At 43.7% G+C, this 21,560-nt stretch overlaps 1 protein-coding gene across 1 annotated transcript in view; it reads left to right on the top strand.

Annotated features, from left to right (window-relative positions):
- LOC144681582 (interleukin-17 receptor C-like) overlaps positions 1 to 21,560 on the top strand; it is a 71,867-nt gene that overhangs the window by 11,444 nt on the left and 38,863 nt on the right. The window contains exons 2-6 of the mRNA XM_078543293.1: positions 6,609 to 6,630; positions 10,236 to 10,379; positions 10,753 to 10,848; positions 14,640 to 14,764; positions 18,982 to 19,093. Of these exons, the coding sequence (XP_078399419.1) occupies positions 6,609 to 6,630; positions 10,236 to 10,379; positions 10,753 to 10,848; positions 14,640 to 14,764; positions 18,982 to 19,093 (499 nt within the window). The remainder of the gene's footprint in view (positions 1 to 6,608; positions 6,631 to 10,235; positions 10,380 to 10,752; positions 10,849 to 14,639; positions 14,765 to 18,981; positions 19,094 to 21,560) is intronic.

Here is a 21,560-nt window from a genome sequence, read left to right as displayed (position 1 = left end):
AACGCTCCATGGAAGGTTACATGGCTGTGGGGCGGCTGTGATTGGCGGGGATGCGTTTGCCATCGACTGTCCTGCATTTGAAAAATGCTGCCCTAGGTATTCCTGGTTGGAAACCCAGGGGCGATTCCTTTCATGTTGCTGAGGGATTTTCAGGGAACATTGGAAAACTTGCAGTTTGCTGAACTTGTGATGTAATCAGGGCAGCCAACACTTTAATTCATGCAGCTGGAAGGAGAAAACAGATATAAGAGCAGCAGACAAGAAACTTGAAGGGAAATGTTGGCCAGACTTTTCCATCATTCAAGTAAAAAGGCCTGTATCCAGATACAACACATTTGCTTTTTATTACATTAACCCTGTTGCAGAGACATTTGTGAAGAAGGAAGTATGTAAGTTAACTTAATATCATCTTATGTTTGAGTTCTGTGATCTTTACCCCTCCCCGACAAGGGTAAATCTTCCTTTTGAAATTATAGCTAGATTGAAACCTCACAATAATTTAGAATTTCTTTTAGTTAAGAGCTTAATCAGCTATGCTAACTAGGGATTTGGTCCTAAGAGAAAATGCCCTTTCTTCCAGGATTTATAGACTAAACAAAATTATCTCGGGAAGAAATATACACAGTATATAAAACAGATGTGTTATAGTCATAGTCATAGAGTTATATTTCTAAGAATAACACAGAAAATTTAAAGAATCCTACAATTAAGAATTTTAGAAGATTTATGTGGTTCATGAGGTTACAAACTGAGACCACAACCTTTTTAATATTTACTATATAATAAGTGTTATGGAAAGGAGGGGAGTTAATTTACAAAGCACTAATTTCTCCTCTCACTAGCCCTCTGTAAACAGAAAGATGTTTTTATTTGTTTCCCTCTTTGTAACCAGTGATGTACTTCCCAACCCCTCAGTTTTGGTGTGATCCAATTTTCTATTAATAACCCCACAGCAGACTCGAGATAGGATTAACTCAAAGGGTTAGTTTATTTGCACACACTCAAAACATGAAAGAGGGTTTGCAACGTCCCCCTCGTATTCAGATAGAGAGGGATAGAGAAAATAAAGATATACAGTTAAGTGACCACAGAGTCCAGAATCAAAGTCCAGTGAGGTATTCCTTCATGGAGGTCTGTGGGCTGAAAACCAATGCAGGATAATTAACTTCTCCGATGGCGTTTACTTCACTCGATGAGATAGGTGTGCGGAGATGAATCAGTCTTGTAGGCAATGGTACAGACTTCCAGCAGAAGCAGGATAGATGGAGCCAGCTGTCCAACCTGGGCCAGAGCTCCTTCAGTGTGGACTGCTAGTCAGATGTTAAACAGCAGACTGAGCTATGTAGTTCAGCGAGACAATATTACTTGTTCCACAAGCCAGAGGCCCACGTCACATGAGTCTCACCTCTCCACGATCTTTGACAAAGGATGTGCATCCATCGCCTGGGTTCCAAAGCATCTTAACCATTAGGAATTGAAAGGAAGGTTGTGGGGCCTTTGTCTTAGCACACGATCCATCTCCTTCTGGCCAGCTTGGGTTATTAAATGCAGGTGGCCTTTGTATATCTCTTTGATGTTGGGCTGTATAGTCCACAGGGGTATGTTAGTGGCTCCTCAGAGATGTTGAGGTGTGAGTTTTTCTAAAATTGCCAAATGGCTTCTTTTGTTCAGGGGTCACAGACAGACAGTTTCAACCATTTTAAAGGTCTTTGTTCAGTTTTAAAAATTTTAGGGATAGAGATGAGTGTATCTATATATATTTTATAAAAATATACAGTGTGAGTTAGTCCCTCACATTAAGTTAAAATCTTGGATTACATTATAATATTGTTTTGAATACTGCAAGGTGTAAATACAAGATAAACTAATTTGTCTAAAAGTACCAACTTCAAACCCACATTTGGTGATAACATTCTCAGGATATGCAAACAAAAAATTAGCTAGTTTTATACTTACAATCCAAAATATAAAGCATAGCTTTTGCTGTATCTCAGTTTATGGGGAGATCTAATAAGACCTTAACCCTCTAACTGTGGAAACCTGACTATCTTGAAGAGTTTGCAGATTTGACTACTTGTTTACCTACATTTCTACTTTAAAGAAAACCTGTTGCTTTTAGAATAAGACCGTTACTTTGTGTTTTATTGCCAGAGCCCGTTTGTTCTGGGCAATTCTTTTCAATCAAAATAACTTGCTATTCTGAAAACAGTGTCATGTTATCAGTTTAAGCCTCGTTGGCTGTCTGGAAAGCCTGCTTTCAAGGCCTCTTGTCTGTCTCTGTGTCTGTGAAAATAATGGGCAGAAATCTGCGCCGAGTGGGCAAGCGCCCGACCCGCTCGAGTGTAAGATGATGTCGGGCGATATTTCGGTTGGCGGGCGCGCGAGAGTCGGCAGTGCACCCGCCAATAATTAGGAGGCCTATTAAGGCCATTAAAGTAGCAATTGACGGTGATTTTTCGCTGCCCGTCCATTGTTATGGTTTAAGACTCCCGTGTGCGCCCACTGACAATTAACAGGCCTATTAAGGCCATTAAAGTAATAATTGACTGAAATTTTTTCGCAAAGGCCAAGTGGCCGTTGGATTTTTTTTTTTAGGAAACCTCATCCACGGGCGGGACGAGCAATCAAAAATTAAATAAAATTTTTAACTTTCATTCATAACATGTCCCTGCTCATGTGACAGTCACCTGAGGGGACATGTTTTTAACATTGCTAAGTTTTTTATTTTTGTGTTTTTTAAATCTTCAACTCCCTGAGGCAGCTCTGTGCCTCGGGGAGGTTTAACTGCACTCACTCGGGCACATGTGCGAACTTCCACGCTTGCCCTCCTCCAGCCCCCACCCCAGCAGTGCTGAGCGCTGTAGCACGCCTTTCACGCTGGCTGCCCATTCATTGGCCAGACAGCATGAGATCGATGTCGGGGCCCGATCGCGGGCGACAGTCAGCTTCACCACCACTCCCAGGCCTGCCCACCACGCTCACCCAACAAGGTAACAATCCTGGCGAAAGTGTATTTCTCACAGAAGACTTTTAGCTGTATTTTATCTGAATTAATTTTTTAATCCTTTCATATATGGAGCCAATTTCTTAACACTTAAACTTTGTGTTATTGATCATTAGGATAATCATAGAATGGTTGCAGCACAGAGGAGGCTATTTGGCCTGTCAAGCCTGCTGGCTCTCTGCAAGTGCAATTTAGCTAGTCCCACTCCCTGGCCCTTCCCCCTAATTTTTTTCCCTTCAGATAATTATCCAATTCCATTTTGAAAATCATGTTTGAATCTACCTCCATCACACAGTCAGGCAATGCATTCCAAATCCTAACCACTCACTACCTAAAAACATTTTTCATCATATTGCCTCTGGTTCTTTTGCCACTCACCTTAAATCAGTGTCCTCTGTCCCGATCCTTCCACCAATGGGAACAGGCTCTCCCTATCTACTCTGTCTAGATCCCTCATGATCTTGAACACCTCTAGCAGATCTCCTTTCAAACTTCTCTTCTCTAAGGAGAACAACCCCAGCTTCTCCAATCTATCTGTGTAACCGAAGCCTCTCATCCCTTGAGCCATTATCCTAAATCTCTTCTGCTCCGTCTCTAGAGTGCATCCTTCCAAAAGTGCATTGCTCAGAATTGGACAATTTAAAAACTCACTCTTTAATCAATGGATTTAGTCCATTGTTCAATTTAATTTTGCTGCGAGCAACTTGATTTACTGACTTCAGTGGCAAATAATATGTTTTAAATTACACTCAACTGATTTCCTTGGGCGGAATTTTACAGTCCCGTTGCCGGTGAGGGTAGGGCCGTAAAATGTGGTGAGCTGTTCAAAAGTCCACTGACTTCGGCAGAACCATAAAATCCCGCCGGTGTAAAATCCCACCCCTTTGTCTAATTGAAGATGCAAGAGAGAAAAAGAATCACCATGAAGGAAGGAAGGTTATACGGATAAATAATGCAGAATATCCATTAAAATTGCACAGATTGCAACTGAAAGTCAAAGTGCGCACTTGCTCTAATGTCACAAATTTGTATTAAAATTGAGATAACTCGGCAGAAAACAAATAGAAAGTTTGAGATTTTCATCCCAATATGTTAACTTTTCAAATTAGCATATTTAACAATGCTGGTTATATTTTTAAATGCCCTAACAATAAGAATATTTAAATATGTAAAGCACACTGTCAACAATTTCAGTCCTTTCGTACAACCATCTGCAAGACACAAGTCAGGAGTGTGATGGAATACTCCCCACACGCCTGGTTGAGTGCAGCTCCAACAATACCAGGAAGCTTGACACCATCCAGGACAAAACAGCCTGCTTGGTTGGCGCCACATCCACAAACATTCACTCCCTCCTCTATCGATGCACAGCAGCAGCAGTGTGTACTATCTATAAGATGCACTGCAGGAGTTCACCAAGGCTCCTTAGACAGCACCTTCCAAACTCATGACCACTATCATCTAGAAGGACAAGGGCAGCAGACACATGGTTACACCACCACCTGGAAGTTCCCCTCCAAGCAACTCACCATTTTGACTTTAAAATATATCACTGTTCCTTCACTGTCACTGGGTTAAATCCTGGAACTCCCTCCCTAACAGCACTGTGGGTGTAGCTACACCACATGGATTGCAGCAGTTCAAGAAGGCAGCTCACTAGCACCTCAAGGCAATTAGGAATGAGCAATAAAAGCTGGCCCAGCCAACAAAGCCCACACCCCTGAATGAATTTTTTAAAAACTTAAGATCGATTATACATTTAATCTTGCTAGAATGCATCCCAAATCATCTTCCACAACCTGATGATGGTGACCTGCCAACACTTAGAATAAACAGCAAGGTGAAGATGGCACATTTTGCCTTTTAAGCTAAAAGTAAAAAATAAGCTTTCAAAATTAAACATTCCTTAGCACTTAGATTATATTTTTATTGCAAATTGTTTCACTATCAACAATTTCAGTCCTATCTTACAACCCTCATGTGATCGCAATGACATTCCATTGGGACTACTACATGCCTTTCAGAATTCCCAGGTACCTGACTGAAATCAGTGGCGAGAGTGTGACTATTACTTTGGTCTGGGTTATGTTCCAGCTGTTAACATTTTGGGGGTTGGGCAGTGGTGGGAAACAAATCCCTTCCCCTTCTCTTGTCAAGTCCGTTTGTGCAGATGGGGGAAGCCTATCCCTGATCAAGGACTGGCACACGCACAGCCAAGTGACATTCGTGCAGTGACTCCAGACTGGTGTTGATGTACTGGGTTTCACGCAGGCACACTGAATGCAGACTGGGAGATGGAACTGTTGTTAAGAAGTATGGGTGGGGTGGGAGGAGGTTGATGATGAACCCAATGACTGCAGACTTGAGCTTCGTGCCTGCAAAGTGAAACCTTCTGACTATAAACTGAGAAATACTGGATACTGGAATAAGGTGACTGCACATTTGATATTGAGGAATACCTGGCTTAGGGACTAAACATTGTTTGTGATGACTCATGCCTGGGTCATCTTGGCTGAGGACTGAGAAGGTTGATTGCAAAATATTAGTTAGACGTTTGGTGATTGAGGTTCAGTGACTACAAACTGGGGCTGGGAACAGTGCTTGGTGCGACTGAAATTAAAGTTAATAAAAGGGGGAAAATTAGAGGACAGAGAAGGAGCACTGTGGATATAGAAGTATTAATGACTTCAGTACATTGACAAAATGAAAATGTACTTGCATTGGATTTGGGAACAAGAACTGTGTGACTCGACAGATTTTGATTGCAGGCATGGGAGGAGCACAGACTGCTTGGAATATGAAGAATGACATCCAACTCGATCAGAATGTGTGTGGCTCAATTTCCTGCGGTCAACTTTTCACAATCTTCCTGCAGTTTTTCGAAAACCAGCTGCGAAACAGTCACCACAGGAATAATTACTGTAATGTTTTGACCTACTTATTCTAGATATGTTTTGTATTTTTGATATCTAGATAAATGCCAAACTGAGGACTAGTCTGCTCTCTGAGTTGCAGGTAAAAGACCCATGGTACTGTTTTGAAGAAGAGCAAAAGAGTTATCTCCAGTGTCCTGGTCAATCCTTATCCCTCAACCAACCTCCCAGAAAGAGATTATCTGGTCATTATCACAATGCTGTTCATTGGAGTTTGCTGTGTGCAAATTTGCTGCCGCACTTCCTACATTACAACAGTAAATACACTTCAAAAGTACTTCATTGTATTAAATGCTTTGGGACCTCCTGAGGTGGTGAAAGGTGCAAGTCTTTATCTTGATTTTTATGGTTTTGATTTAGTTCTCTTTCCTATTGCTGCTGAGAATCCGCTTCCTCAAAAGATGGTGCCTTGGGCTGTTGACCATACTTCAGGCAGTATTATAAATACAAGTTATTATCTTCCATAAGTCTGTGTCAGTGTTGAAAAGGAGTCATTTTCAAACTTTGCGCTTCATTTTGTGACCACTTAGAGTCGGAAAAACATACTCCATGCTCTGGAATTTCTGATATTCGTTCTTTGGGGGCAAATCTCTACTTGGAAGCTGAAATCAAACAATGCTATGATTTTAATCATTTCAATTTTGAAACTTTTTTCTCTCCTTTCTTTACAGGCCTTCTCATGTGAAGCCAAGTGTAAGTATTCTATTTTTAATAATATTTTATAGTAAGACCACCCCTGTTGGCATCGTTGAGATACCAATCATCTATCTGCAAATTGCACGTCGGCCTTTCAAGTTACACTTGATGAAAAATATTTCTGATGATTGTTAAATGTTTAAGCTCTGATTTTCCAACGATGGCAAAAATGGGATCAGCCCACATCACGGGCTCTCCCAAGCGGGCAATTCACGCTGAATTTAACCATGGGAATCCCTTTCCCTAATTTACATAGGCTACTGTCCCATTTCAATGGGAACACATCTGGCTGCAGAATCTGGAGAAGTGACTTTTTCTTCAGGTGTCATGTTTTACAACGTCTGCGTTTCATGGTCCTTGATAGCAGCTAACGTCTTGTACCTATTCTGCTTCTTAAGCTGTCGCTATATTCCCTCCTTTGGCTCCCTCGTGCTCTGCTACCCTCAATTTTACCTGTCACTACCACATCTTCTAGTTTCTCTCTCCTAAGTGCATGCCCAAGGAATTGCAGTTCTCCTTAGGTGATCATCAGCAAAAGTTTCTTATACATGCCTGCTTTCCTCAGAACTCCCTCATTAGTTGAATGAAAGCAAAATACTGCAGATGCTGGAAATCTGAAATAAAAAACAGAAAGCGCTGGAAATGCTCAGCAGGTCTGGCTGCTCCTCCTCCTTCAGGTGCCATGCCCTAAGATGACCATGGACTTCCATTGGATTGGTCCATGATGCTGCTTGACAAAGCTTGCCATTGCCCTCTGTAGTACAGCTGACCAGGAAATTTTCCCGTTCTTATTGCCTGCCATCAGGTGTATTGGAAGGATTTGCAGGCTGATAATCAAACCTGTTTGGCCACATTGTGAACGCAGCTTCCATGGCAGGTTTGGCAGTCGACTCACATAGTTGACCCTAAATGCTAACTCTGTTTCCCTCTCTATGAATGCTGCCAGACCTGCTGAGTATTTCCAAGACTTTGCTGTTTTTATTCCTCATTAGTTGTCTGTGTTGTTCAACTAAACCTCATCATATATCTCAGAAACCAAGGGTGGTATTTAATTGAGGCAACGGAGGTCTCGCTTGCTGGCTGGAGAGAAGACCTCCGTCCCCTTCTTTGGAGAAAGCTTGCGGGATTCAAATACTGAAATAAGTTTCGATGAAACTAGATATTTATCCTACACAAATATTTATTGAAACATATGGCAAAAGGCCAGTTGGCTAAAGCCTTATTTGCCTTGTGATCAGTAAAAATTGGCCATTGTTAAGAGTTGTATTCTATTATACATCACCTGCCACTCTTAGCAATGGAAAGCCTGAGAAAAAAGTTACATAGCATTCATAGACTATTTTATTATACTTGCTCTGCTGCTGCCTTCTGCAGCCAGAGACAAATTAAAGTTAAAATTAACCTCTTGTTTTTAGAATAGCAGCCAGGAAGACACAATGGGAACGATTTGAACACAACTTGCTTGGTGGACATGGGGCAGAATTACATACATAAGGCAAAATTTTCCCTTAATTGGGTGGGGCAGGCCTAGGAGTGGCCGCAAAACGTACCGCCACCTGCGATCGGGCTCTGACTGCGATTTCACACTGGCTGGCCAATTAGCAGCCAGTGTGAAATGCACGCTGAAATGCTCAGCGCTGCTGGGGTGAGGGCGGGAGGAGCGCGAGCACTGAAGCCTGCGTTGAGTGCAGGGGAGCGTGGAATGAAAGCTTACTGAAGGCAGGGAGCGGAAGAACTTCAAAATGAAAAATAAACATTTTACAAACGAAGTAAACATGTCCCTACATGTGACTCAGTCATATGAAGAGAGACATGTAAAAACCACTGTTCAAAATTTTAATTGTATTTTTTTAGTAACCGTTGGAAACCTCATCCTGCCCCTGCCTATCGGAAAATTTAAATGTGGCGCGGTGACATCGGGAGTTCCGCTTGATGTCACCGCGCGTCATTTTACGCGTTGGCGAGCAGGCCCCCCCCCCCGCTTGCTGACGGGAAAATCCTGCCCATAGTTTTTTTTTAAATTCATTCATGGGACGTAGGCCAGCGTTTATTGCCCAGCCCTAATTACCCTTGTTTAGAGGGCACTTAAGAGTCAACCACATCACTGTGGGTCTGGAGTCATATGTAGGCCAGACCAGATAAGGACAGCAGATTTCCTTCCCTGAAGTATATTAGTGAGCCAGATGGGTTTTTACAACAATCGACAATGTTTTCATGGTGATCATCAGACTTTTAATTCCACGTTTTTTTTTATTGAATTCAAATTCCATGGTGGGATTCAAATCCAGGTCCCCAAAGCATTACCCTCGGTCTCTGGACTACCAGTCCAGTGACAATACCACTATGCCACCACCTCCCCACATGTGGCAGGGAGCAGTCTTGCCTCGGTACTCAAGCCCCATTCCAGCACTTGAGCATATAATCAACATTGATGGCTCAGTGTGGTGGTGATGTCACTGGTCATATTGGGATAAAGGATCCTCTTCCAAGGACAGAGTGTTCTCCTGGGTTGACCTGGCCAGCTTTCCTTTCTCCCAAACCGACACTTTCTTTCAGATGCCTCCCGCAAGGATTCACTTTCAGGGTTTCGAACTCTCCTTCCGATGTTCCTCTCCCCTGGGTCGCCACATGTGTTCAAGCTTTCCTCCGCACACTCCCTCTCACTGACTCAGCTGTCAACGGTACACCACTGCTTCACATGCCCCTAGCAAAGAGTTACAGATGTTCAGTTATCTCTTTGGACCTTCTGACTTCTCACAAGCCTATATTGCTTTGACTCTGCTTCCTGGAGCTTAAAGCTTGGAGCCTTTCTCTGCTCCTCACCCTTAACTTCCCTTAACAGGACCTTTTCCAGGTTCCTGTCCTTCCTTTGTCTAGAAGGTCTTCTTGGGACTTTCTCCTGTTCCACTCCCCTGGATTTGGGGACTTTCTTCTTTAGCTTGGGTCTTGCTATCTGTCCCCTTTGCTCCAGTCTCTCTCTGGCAGCTACTTTCAATCAACGTTAGCTTGGGACTGGCTACCTGCCCCTTCTAGGTTGCTTCTGCCTGGCAGCTGCTCCCAACTGAACTCAAAACTGCTGTTTCTCGTTTCTTCTGCATGTGTCTGTGGGAGGGACCTGCCTCCCTGGACCCCTGTTGCTAGGCAACAGCCCATTTTTTTCTACTCTTGTGTTTGCTTAACTTCTCTTACAGTCATAAACTCTCATTAGAAATGCAGGCACCTTTTTAAAGTGAAACTAAAACTCAACTTGACATTTCTTTAACTCACAGGTACAGAAATACAAATCAAACTTAAATATTAGAGATAAAACTCATTCCTAACACCCACATACACCAATATAACTTACCTAAACTATCTCTATTTCCTAACATGAGGTACCAAAGAATCTACCTTTGAATTCTCAGTGATTTCAAAGTTCATACTATAGATTATGGGGCAGGCATGCTATCACCCCTGCTGTTGCAACATTTAATGTTTGAGCTTTAACGTTATCACTTAACCTGCACCAGCAGATATTTCACTTCTCCATTGACCCTTTTATCTTCTATTCTATCTGCCATGTAATTACCATGCTAAGCTGTTTCATAACTCTTATTTAACAGACTGTGACTCTGAACAAAACAGTGAAGAGATGCCAGTGAACACACTGCTCGCAACTAACTTAACAGCCTCCACTATACTCTACTGTGGAGAGAACAAGCCTTGCAACCCATGTATACGTGTCCAGCTGACTGTGTCACTAGCAGGTAAGAGTGAAGGACTAAATATTAAGAATGTCAAACTGTCCAAAACTTCAGAAACTTCAAGATTGCAATTAATCAATTGGAAACTGCAACTTATGAGCAGATTTCCTCTGACATTGAATACCTAAGGAAGTATTTTTAATAGATATATTGATATATTGCATTGACAAAAAAATCCTTTTTGATTCATGCAATTGGCTCTTGCATTTATCAATGTAACAACATTGACTGCAGTTCAAAAATACTTAATTGGCAGCCAAGTGCTTTACGATGTCCTGAAGATATGGTTAGGTGCCTCACAAATGTACTTTATTTCTTTAAAAGAAGGCAGAGTAAGATAATAAATTGTAACCCATCCTATTTTGACCGGTGGCAGAGAGTAAATGGAATCCGGGGGGAAGTGGAAGCCTATCCAAAAGAAACAAGTACTCTGACACAGTTGAAGAAAGTGAGGACGAAGACAATAATGAAGGTAACAATAAGAAATATCCATGAACCAGACCTACACAAGTGCTAAACCCAAATCTGTGATAGAAATCCAGACTTATCCAGCTTGATTTTCAAATCGGGATTGGGAATCTGATCATTTCCAGGTCCTGACCCCACACTGTGCCTGCATGGCACGGTCTTCAAATATTAATACCCTATTTGGGCCGAAGACCAGCTGGATGCCCAATTTGTGGCGCCGAGCTCTGCGAGGAGATGGGAGGTGCCTGCTGGAACAGGAGTGTCAAAGGCAGACAGCAGCCATGATGGGGCCTGTTACTGCCTTGCACAAGAGAGGAGGCAGGGATTCAGAAGCCTCAGCACTCAGAGAATTGGTCAAACAGCCAACCAAACAGTACTGCGCTTGATCTCACAGCAAAACACCTGGTGGTAAAAAATCTTTCAGTTTAAAAACAAATGCAGCTCCATGCATTGAACCCACCAGCAGAGCACTGATGTGCACCAGATTGTTCATCTGAGTCTGGTGTTTTTGGATTTGAAAATCACCATCTGGCCCTCCCCAGCTGGATAATAAGTTCCTTAAGAAGCTTATTGAGCCATTCATTGGAGATGAGACTGAGCCTGCCCCTGCCCCTCCCTTTGAAAATTACGTCACATTCCGGAAGTGTCAGGATCCAGTGACTCGCTCCGGGAACAGAATTTTCAATGCGTGTCTGCATGCCTTCTCACCCTGTCCTGCAATTAAAAATTCAGCCCACTTGATCGGGCTCCAGCCAACATCAAACCTTATTTTGATTCAAACTTCAATGAGATTGGCTTTTTTAAAAAAAAAAACCTACAAACAGTGGAATGAATGCCTTTGCACACTGGTCAAGTGCTACAACCCCGAGGGACCCACAATAGTGTGACCAAGCAATCCAATTTACCTTAAAACATGGTCAAAGCAAAGTTCGTATGGACTGGGTGAAGGGTATATAAGAGTGATCTCATCTAGTCTGTGAAGTGCACACTTTATTATGAAAGGTGAGGCAGGAGTAAATGGTAATTTTATTTAACATTCAATACATAAACACTAAAAACATCAGTAGGAGATGGGTACAAGTAGGAGAAGGAGAAGTGCATACTTAAAAAGGAACACTGACCACATTATGTCACACACTAAACTGTCCGTAGAATGTACACCTGCAGAATGATCCAATACCAGTTTCATGGTCTTGTAATTGCTGACTCCCTTGGCCCCCCAGCCCCCCAACTTCCCAACTGGAATTGTTGCTCCTGTGTATACCGTGCACTGAGCTAACCTCGCATTGTAAAGCAGGATCAGTTTTATTTGAAGAGCGATTTGACATTCCTGACACAAAGGACGGTGATGCTTCTTCAACATCAATATCATCTTCAGCAAAGATAACAGAAACATGATGTACAGGGCTGTTAATATAGAGAAATGTCACAAGGCACCTTACAAAGGCAAAATCAAACAAACTGGATATTGAACCAAAGAAGGAGTTAGTGGTAAGAGGGCTGGCGAAAAGCATAGTCAAAGAGATGGACTTTAATAGAAGATATTAAAACACGGGAACTAGAGAGGCAGAGACATTTAGGATTTTCAGAGTATAGGGTCTAGATGGTGGAAGGCATAACTGCCAAGAACTCAAAGTCAGAAGAATGCCGGGCTTGGGGATGTAGGGGTTGGGGATGTGTTAGTTGTAGGGCTGAAGAAACTCACAGAAGTAAGGAGGAGAGAGGCCATGAAGATATTTAAACATGAGAATGAGAAATAGGAAAATAGGAGTGATAGTACTGGATAATACACAGGGCAGAATTTTCCCCCCGTTGTGGGGGGGCGATGTTTAGGAGCGGGTGCGTGGAGGCACGGCTCCGATCGGCTCCCTTGATCGGGGGTGCGCCGCCATTTTACATGGGCGGGCCAATTAAGGCCCGCCCAGCGTGATGTCCGCCAGGAAGCACTGTGCGCTCCCTGTGCGGGTGGGGGGAGATTCCCTGAGCTGAGAGTACGTGCATGCCCACGAAAGAGCGCGCTAATCTCCCTGAGGCTAAGTGCTGCCTCAGGGAGATCGACTCCACACTAAAAAATCTTAAAAATAGGAAAAAAAAAATTCCCTGACATGTCCCCTCATGTGACACTGTCACATGAGTTGGGACATGTCCATCACTTTCAAAGACACTTTTATTACATTTTTAATAACCTACATGAAGCCTCATCCTGCCCGTGGATGAGGTTTCATGCTTTTTCTAATGCCCACCAGGGCTCCTGGCCTTTCGCCGACCTTAAGGTTGGACGGGCAGGTCCACTAATCACTTTAATGAGTTTGTCAATGGCCTCAATTGACCATTGACAGGTCGGTGGGCGCAAGCTGATTTTGCTGCACCCCCGCCAACCTGACAATTGAAATGAGGCGCAGTGACGTCGGGAGTTCAGCCTGATGTCATCCCACATCATTTTATATGTCGGCGAGTGGGCCCCGCTCCCCACTCGCCAACCAGGGAATCCTGGCCAGAGGCAGCAGGGTTTAGATAAATTGTTTATAGAAGGTGGAGATTTTATGACTGCATTAGCAAATTTCTCCTTTTGACATGGAAGATTTCAGTAAACGTTTACAGCACCTTTGTAGCCACTGGCAGACTTACAAAAAGGGTTCCGGATTTGGCTGCAAAGTTGTATACCATCCGGAAATTGTGGTCTCTTCATGGAGGTATATGTACAAGTGGCAGAGTGGGAGTGGGTATAACTGTACCTGTCTGCTATTGCCTTCATGAATCAGCTTCCTCCAAAATCTGAAAAAGGTCCCATCATGGCGGGACCTGCCGGGGGAGATTTGGCGGCCCAGGCAAAAGTCCATTTACTTTCAGTGGGACTGGATGATCCCAGCGGCAAGGGGGGCTGGAAAATCCTGCCCAGGGATTCCCAAGAGGAATACACATATGGGAAACACACGATGAAATATCCCTGGGGGAAACAGAGGCAGGCATGGACTGTAGCTTTAAGAAGCTGAGAGTTTGTGGGAAAAGAACTAAGCAACAACTTAGTTGCTTAGTTGCAACGTCAGTTCCTTAAAACGAGGAGGAAGCTTGCCATAAAGTACAGCTCATGACAAGGACTTGCGCTCTGAGCCTTTTAATCGGGGGAGGCTGTTGTTGCTGCAGCTGTCACTCAGTGTGGCTGACCAGGAAACTCTCCCACTCTTTACCGCCTGCCATATTGGAAGGATTTGCAGGTTGACAATCAACCTGTTTGTCCGGGTTATGAACGCACCTTCTGTGGCCATCAAGTCCTGGACTGGGACTCGAACCTAGAGCTTCTGGCTCAGACGCAGGGACGCTACCCACTGTGCCACAAGACCTCCAAGAAAGTGTGCAAGTGGGTGGAAAAAATATAAAAGATACAGCAGATACTTGGTGGAAGTCTAAATTAACCTGGCCACTTTATCAGTAAGACCTCAACCCAGCCCCTTGAAGCGCATCTTTTTTATGGGCTTTCTACCTTTCAAGTTAATTCTACATTTTAAATCTAGAACATGAATTTTGTTTTCTCCTCATCAGTAGAATTTTTTAAAAAAGCCTATTTGTTTCTTTTGCTTTTCTTTCCTCCTTCATGTAAATGGCTTTCAAAAGGAGAGGGAATTCATGAATATAGTATTTAGCAAACTTTATCCTTCAAAAAAAGATGTCCCTTTCACTCTGTCACCCATTTTCTATATAGGTAAGCTTTAAAACCAATGGCAACATTGAACAGGATGGTCTAATTAATGTGCAGGTTTTCGGAAACAAAAAAAAACGTCCTTCTTTTCCTTACAGGCTTTGGGTTAATATATATTTTTTCACATCAGCCGGATAATGGGATAAACATGTGTGCACAGCTGAAGATTCAATTTCCTCACACCGATCATGGAAACAACACATCATCAGGACCCAGGCCATTGGTAAGTGCGAGAGGAAGAGCTTGAACTCCTAGAAGTTGATCATGTGTCAAAAAAGTTGATGTTAGGCCAAATATGGAAAAAGAATACCGTTTTGTCATTGTTAATCTATCGTACAGACATGCACTTATTTAGATGCTGCCCCTCCTTTTCTACTGCCCAAGACCCAAACACTCCTTCCAGGTGAAAAAGCGATTTATTCATACTTCTTTCAATTTGGTGCACAGTATTCGCCACTCATGATGCAGTCTCCTCTATATTGGGGATATCAAAGGCAGATTGGGTGACTGTGTGGCAGAGCAGATCCTTTCAGTCCACAGTCATGACCTGGAGCTTCAGGTTGCCTGTCATTTAAATTCTCTGCCCCGCTTCCACTCTGACTCCCTGTTTTCGGCCTCCTGCACTGTTTCAGTTAAGCTCAATGAGGAACAGCACCTCATCTTTCCATTAGCTACTTTGCAGCCCTCTGGACTCAATCGAGCTCAACAATTTCAGATCATAATCTCTGCCCTCATTGTTTTGGTGTGCAGCTGTTGGTGATAATTCTGCTTCTCTCATTACACCTCCTCTAGATCTATATTTTGTTTCTTTACTTGTTCCATTATCATTTTCTTTTACCTTGCACCATCATCCCTTTTGCCATTTAATTTCTCCTGTCTCCCCCCCACCATCACAGACATCCCCTTTTGTTCTCCGCTACCCCCGCAACAACTCTGCTTAATACTTGCTTAAAACCTGTTGCATCTCTAACTCTCCCAGTTCTGATGAAAGATCACAGACCTGAAATATCTGCTTCTGTCCACAGATGCTGCCTGACCTGCTGAGTATTTTCAGCATTTACAGTTTCTTATTTCAAAAAAAAAAATCAACATTTTCAACATTTCCCAGTGCAGTACAGCTTCACTATAAAGCCCTGTGGATTCCCTTTGTTTTGAAAGTCTAGTTTCCTTGTAAAACCATTCCACATCAAGAATTGAACAGCTCGTTTGTGTTTAGAAAAGATCTTCTTGTAAAGTTTACAAACAGCAGGGAAAAATGTTTCTTACAATGAGTGGTTAGGATTTGGAATGCACTGCCTGATGGGATGGTGGATAAAGATTCAGCTGTAGCTTTCGAAAGGGAATTGGACACATATTGAAGGAGACAAAAATTGCAGGGATATGGGAAAAGAGCAGGAGCGTGGGACTGACTGGATTGATCGTCGCAGCCTTCATAGGTTGAATGATTGGTGCAGCCTTCATAGGCTGAATGGCCTCCTTCTGTGCTGTACTATCCAATGATTCTATGTGGTATAGACAGCCTCTGCTTGTAATACCTCCGACTGTCGATCTCAGCCTGAACTGAGGTTTTGAATTCTTAGGTTCATTTGGATTAAGTTTGATGTCTACTTAAATCTACCAGATGGAGGGACAGGCAGTTGGCAGTAGCTGTACAGCACAATGGGCATTAATGGAATAACAGAATCATTGGTGTCAGAAGTGAGGGACGCCTGGAATCTGACTCCATGCAATGGCTCTGCCAATGGTTGTAGATCGGATTGCGCCCGAATAGTTGAGCCCTTTCAGCTAAGGGTGAAATCACAGGCACTGAGATTTACTGGGACGGGATTTCAGAGCGCTGCGGAAGGGTTATGTTCAGGAATTCTGGAAGCACAGGCTTCCCTGAATACTATGGAGTTTTAACTCCCAAACGTGTTTGAATTTTACTTCCCTGGCCAGCAAACAACCTAATCAACATGTTCGACTGCATGCTGGATGCAGAAGGCTGCAGTCAGGATTAGTGGTGCTGAGAGATCACCAGGGGCTGGGTCAGGGGAGGAGGTCATGCAGATGGGGGTCAGACAGGTCATGGGGACATTGGGTCTGGAGGAAGCACTCCTACTCCTCCTGATTCACAAGCAGTGCTGTAAAAGTCGCTGTAGTCCCAGAGGACCATAGGCTGCTCTCTCATTAGAGAGAGAGAGAGAGGGACAACTGGTGGTGAGTTTAACCTGAGGGTCACCACGCCTGCTGCAGTCCATGTGGTGTAGGTACACCCACAGGACTTGGACTGCAGCGGTTCAAGAAGACAGTTCACCACCACCTTCTCAAGGACAACTAGGGATGGGCAATAAATGCTGGCCCAGCCAGCAAAGCCCACATCCTGTGAATGAATAAAAAAAAAATTGACTCGAACCCACACTGTTGGCATCATTCTGCATCACAAACCAGCCGCCCAGCCAACTGAGCTAATCGACCCCCAGTGCTGTAAAGGCACTTACCTTACAGCCTCCTGTGACAGCCAGTCTTCATCAGGCCTGGGAGAGCTATCCCACAGCAGTTAAAAATGGAAGCACTGTTGAAATGGAGGCAGGCAACCTCCTTAAAAGATTTCAATAACCAACTCACCTCTTGAGAGCGCATTGGTTACTCCCCTTTGTCCCTTGTCTGTTAAAACCAGAAGTGGAAGATTGGAGGTCGATTAGGTTCAGATTTGACATTTTTAACATTTTAACTTTCCATCCACCAATAGAATCATAGAATTATTTCAGCAAACAAGGAGGCCATTCGGCCTGTCATGTCCCTGCTGGCCCTCTGCAAGAACAATCTATCAATGCCACTCCCCCACCTTTTCCCCATAGCCCTGCACATCTTTCCTTTTCAGATAATTATCCAATTCTCTTTCGAAAACTATGATTGAATCTGCCTCTACCACACACCCTCAGGCAGTGTATTCTAGATCCTTATCACTCACTGCATAAAAAAGCTTTTGCTAATGCTTCTCTTGCCAATTACCTTAAATCTGTGCCCTCTGGTTCTCAACCCTTCCGCTAACGGGGATAGTTTCTCCCTAACTACTCTGTCCAGACCCCTCATCATTTTGAACACATCCATCAAATCTAGTCTTAACCTTCTCTCCTCCAAGGAGAACAGTCCCAGCTTCTGCAATCTCTCTATGTAACTGAGCTCACTCCTGTGCGTTAAAATTACCCTGATGGTAACAGAAATGACCTTGAAAAGGGAGCAGCAGTCTATAAAACCGGAACAGCTTTGTAAGAAAAAACACCGGCCTTGCTTCTAAACTGAAAGAGACCACACTGAAGGGAAAGCTGTATCTTGGTTGTCCTCACTCCAAATTAGAAGGCATCAGGGAATAGTTAACATTACTCATTGGCTTTCAAATTCAAGTGGTTCTGTAGGGAGAAAACCTAATTCTTTCTGTGCAATGTGAAAGAGATTCCAGAGGTCCTGTGGTGCTTGGTAGTGCCCCTACCTCTAAGCTGGAAGCTCTGCGTTCAAGTCTCAATCCAGGGGCAGAATATTACACTTGTCGGGTGGGCACGAGCCTGACCTGAACGAGCGTAAAATGACGTCGGGCGAGCGTCCCGACATGATCATGCGATACTTCAGTTGGCGGGCGCGTGTAGGAGTCGGCAGCGCACCCGCTGACAATTAACAGGCCTATTAAGGCCATTGAAGTAATAATTAAATGACACTTTTTGCTGCCTGTCCAACATGGTTGGCGGGCAGGTGAAAAGGCCAAGTGGCCTTTGGATTTTTTAGGAAACCTTATCCAGGGACAGGATGAGGTTTCCATAAAAATGTTTAAATTTCATTCATAACATGTCGCTGCTCATGTGACAGAGTCACATGAGGGGACATGTTTTTAACATTGCTTAAGTTTTTAATTTAAAAAATCTTCAGCTGCCTGAGGCGGCTCTGTGCCTCAGGGAGCTTTTACTGCACGCACTCTCACACATGCGAGAACTTCAGCGCGCTCACTCCTCCCGCACTTTCCGACCGCTCCTGGGACCACCTGCCGAGCCCGCCCGACCACCAGAAAATCCTGGCCCAGGACTTGTTGGCCATGGGAGGTGCGTTCATTACCCAGCCAAACATGTCGATTGTGAACCTGTACATCCTTCCAATATGCCTATGGCAGCTGGTATGTGTGGGAGCAGTCTCCTGGTCAGCCATGTTTGACATGGTGTTGCAGCCTGTTCCAGGAGAAACCAGCTATGGAAAAGGCCTCGTGTGTCAAGAAAGGTGGGAGAATAGCAAGAAAGAGATTCATGTGGGAGTGGAGAGACACCACCCTAAGGGCACAAAGGAAACCTGCCTCAGTTACATTGCCTGCTGGTTATAGTAAGCTAACACAACATTTGGGTAAAGATGGAATACAGTTGCTATAGCCCACAGGGAAAAAGAGATGAATTAATTGTTCTTTATTTTTCCTATTAGGGAATCGTGGAGTTGAGTTGCTTTCAAGCAGTTGTGAATAGTAAAGTTCTAATAAAAACTTCCACAAAATCTGGAAACCAGGAGGGTTTGCAGCATATGCACGAAGTTGAAGGTGGGTAAGGCAACAGAAGGCACTGTTGATCCTCGTGTGATTAAGAGGCTACCAGTAAGCTCACAATGTGCAGAAGCAGAAACTAGATGCTCCGGCTGCATAAGCAACTTTAGCAAGCTCCCTGTCCATGGAGTTTCATAAGCCTATTGACAAGACACACTTTAGGAAGGATGTGATGGCTTTAGAGAGAGTGCAGCAAAGTTTGGTTCCAGGGACGAGGGTCTCCAGTTAGGTGAATGGATTGGAGAAACTTGTGGTTGCTGTCCTCAGGGAAGAGAAGACTGAGAGGAGATTTGATAGAGATGTTCAAAATCATGAGGGCTCTGGACAGAGTGGATAGGGAGAAACTGCCCCCATTGGCTGAAGGGTCTCGAACCCGAGCACACTGATTTAAGGTGAATAGCAAAAGAACCAAAGTCGAGATGAGGAAAAAAACATTTTTTTTTGTAGCAAGTGGTAAGGATCTGGCATAGCTGCCTGACAGTATGGTGGAGGCAGATTCAATCATGGCTTTCAAAAAGGAATTGGATAAATACTTGGAGAAAAACATTTGCAGGACTATGGAGAAAAGGCAGGGGAATGGGACTAGCTGAGTTGCTCTTACATGGAGAGAGCCACGGGCACAACAGGCTGAATGGCCTCCCAGTGGTAACCTTTCTCTTTCTTTCATGGGATGTGGGCATCACTGGCTAGACCAGCATTTTTATTGCCCATTTCTAATTGCTCTTGAGAAGGTGGTAGTGAGCTGCCTTCTTGAACCATTGCAGTCCGTGTGTTGTAGGTGCACACACAGTGTTCTTAGGGAGGGAGTTCCAGGATTTTGACCTAGCAACAGTGAAGGAATGGCGATATAGTTCCATGTCAGGATGATGTGTGGCTTGGAGGGGAACTTGCAGGAGGTGGTGTTCCTATGTATCTGCTGGTCTTGTCCTTTTGAGGTGGTAGAGGTTGTGGGTTTGGAAGGTCCTGTTGAAGGAGCCTTGGTGAGTTGCTGCAGTGTCTTGTAGATGGTACACATTGCTGGTACTGTGCGTCGGTGGTGGAGGGAGTGAATGTTTGTAGATGCGGTGCCAATCAAGCAGGCCACTTTGTCCTGGCCAGTGTCGAGCTTTGTCATAATGCTATTAATGTATATAATATTATTGGAAATTATCTTTCTTTTAAAATAGAGGTTTAGTTTGTGGATGTGTCTTAATTGGATTAAAGCCAGCTAGCCTGGGTGCTTTGATGTATACTAGTTTTGAGATATAAGAGAGATAGAGTGCATTTGCATTTTGTTGAATAGAGCATTCAAGAAGGGAAATGAAATCTGATACCTAGCTAGCAGAGCCCAAGCAATGTTTGTATTACTAATAAAATTGGTATGATGAAAGGGGTTTTAATGTTAGAAGAGGTGGGGTTCAAAGGGGCTGGTGATACAGTGAGAATTTACATTCAATGAGATGTGCTAGGTATAACAGATAGCAGTTTTGTGTGTGCAGGGCAGAGGCCTACCACTGTGTCTACAAAGGAACCAAAGTGAAAGGAACCTCATTTTGAATTTGTAAGTTGTAAATGTTTTGCCTGGTGTCTGCTTAAAATCTATAGGTTGCTGTTGCTTTAATGGAGATTAGTTTGGGAATTTGTTATAAGTTTTGATATTAATAATTTGTAGCCATGTGTATATATTTATCTTGTGTAAATAAACAAATGTCTCATGTAGTTTGCCATAAAAATCTCTCAAGAACTGGTGGTCTGATTCCTGAATTTAGAGCTGCATCTCAAACATACCACTTAAAAATATAGGTTATGACAGTTGTTTAAAGTTTCCCTCTGGGATTTTTAAATAACTCGGCTTTACCAACTGCTGTGTCACAACAAGCTTCTTGAGTGTTGTGGGAGCTGCACTCATCCAGGCAAGCCGAGAGTATTCCATCACACTCCTTACTCATGCCTTGTAGATGCTGGACAGACTTTGGGAAGTCAGGAGGTGAGTTACACTCTGCAGAATCCCCAGGCTCTGACCTGCTCATGTAGCCATAGTCTTTATATGGCTGGTCCAGTTCAATATCTGGTCAACGTTAACACCAGGATGTTGATAGTGGGGATTCAGCGATGGTAATGCCATTGAATGTCAAGGGCCGATGGTTGGATTCTTTCTTGTTGGAGATGGTCATTGCCTGGCACTTGTGTGGGGGGAGTGAATGTTACTTGCCACTTGTCAGCCCAAGCCTGGATATTGTCCAGGTCTTGGTGCATATGGACGTGGACTACTTCAGTATCTGACAAATTGCGAATGGTGCTGAACATTGTGCAATCATCAGTGAACATCCCCACTTCTGACCTTATGATGGAAGGAAGGTCATTGATGAAGCAGCTGAAGATGGTTAGGCCTAAGACACCACCCTGAGGAACTCCCGCAGTGATGTCATGGAACTGAGATGATTGACCTCCAACTCCATCTTCCTTTGTGCTAGATATGACTCCA

The sequence above is a fragment of the Cetorhinus maximus genome, chromosome 6 (genome assembly GCF_964194155.1).
Source record: "Cetorhinus maximus chromosome 6, sCetMax3.hap1.1, whole genome shotgun sequence".
NCBI classification, from domain to species: domain Eukaryota; kingdom Metazoa; phylum Chordata; class Chondrichthyes; order Lamniformes; family Cetorhinidae; genus Cetorhinus; species Cetorhinus maximus.
The sequence above is the reverse complement of the archived record's forward strand: the minus strand, read 5'-3'. Positions and strand labels throughout refer to the sequence as shown.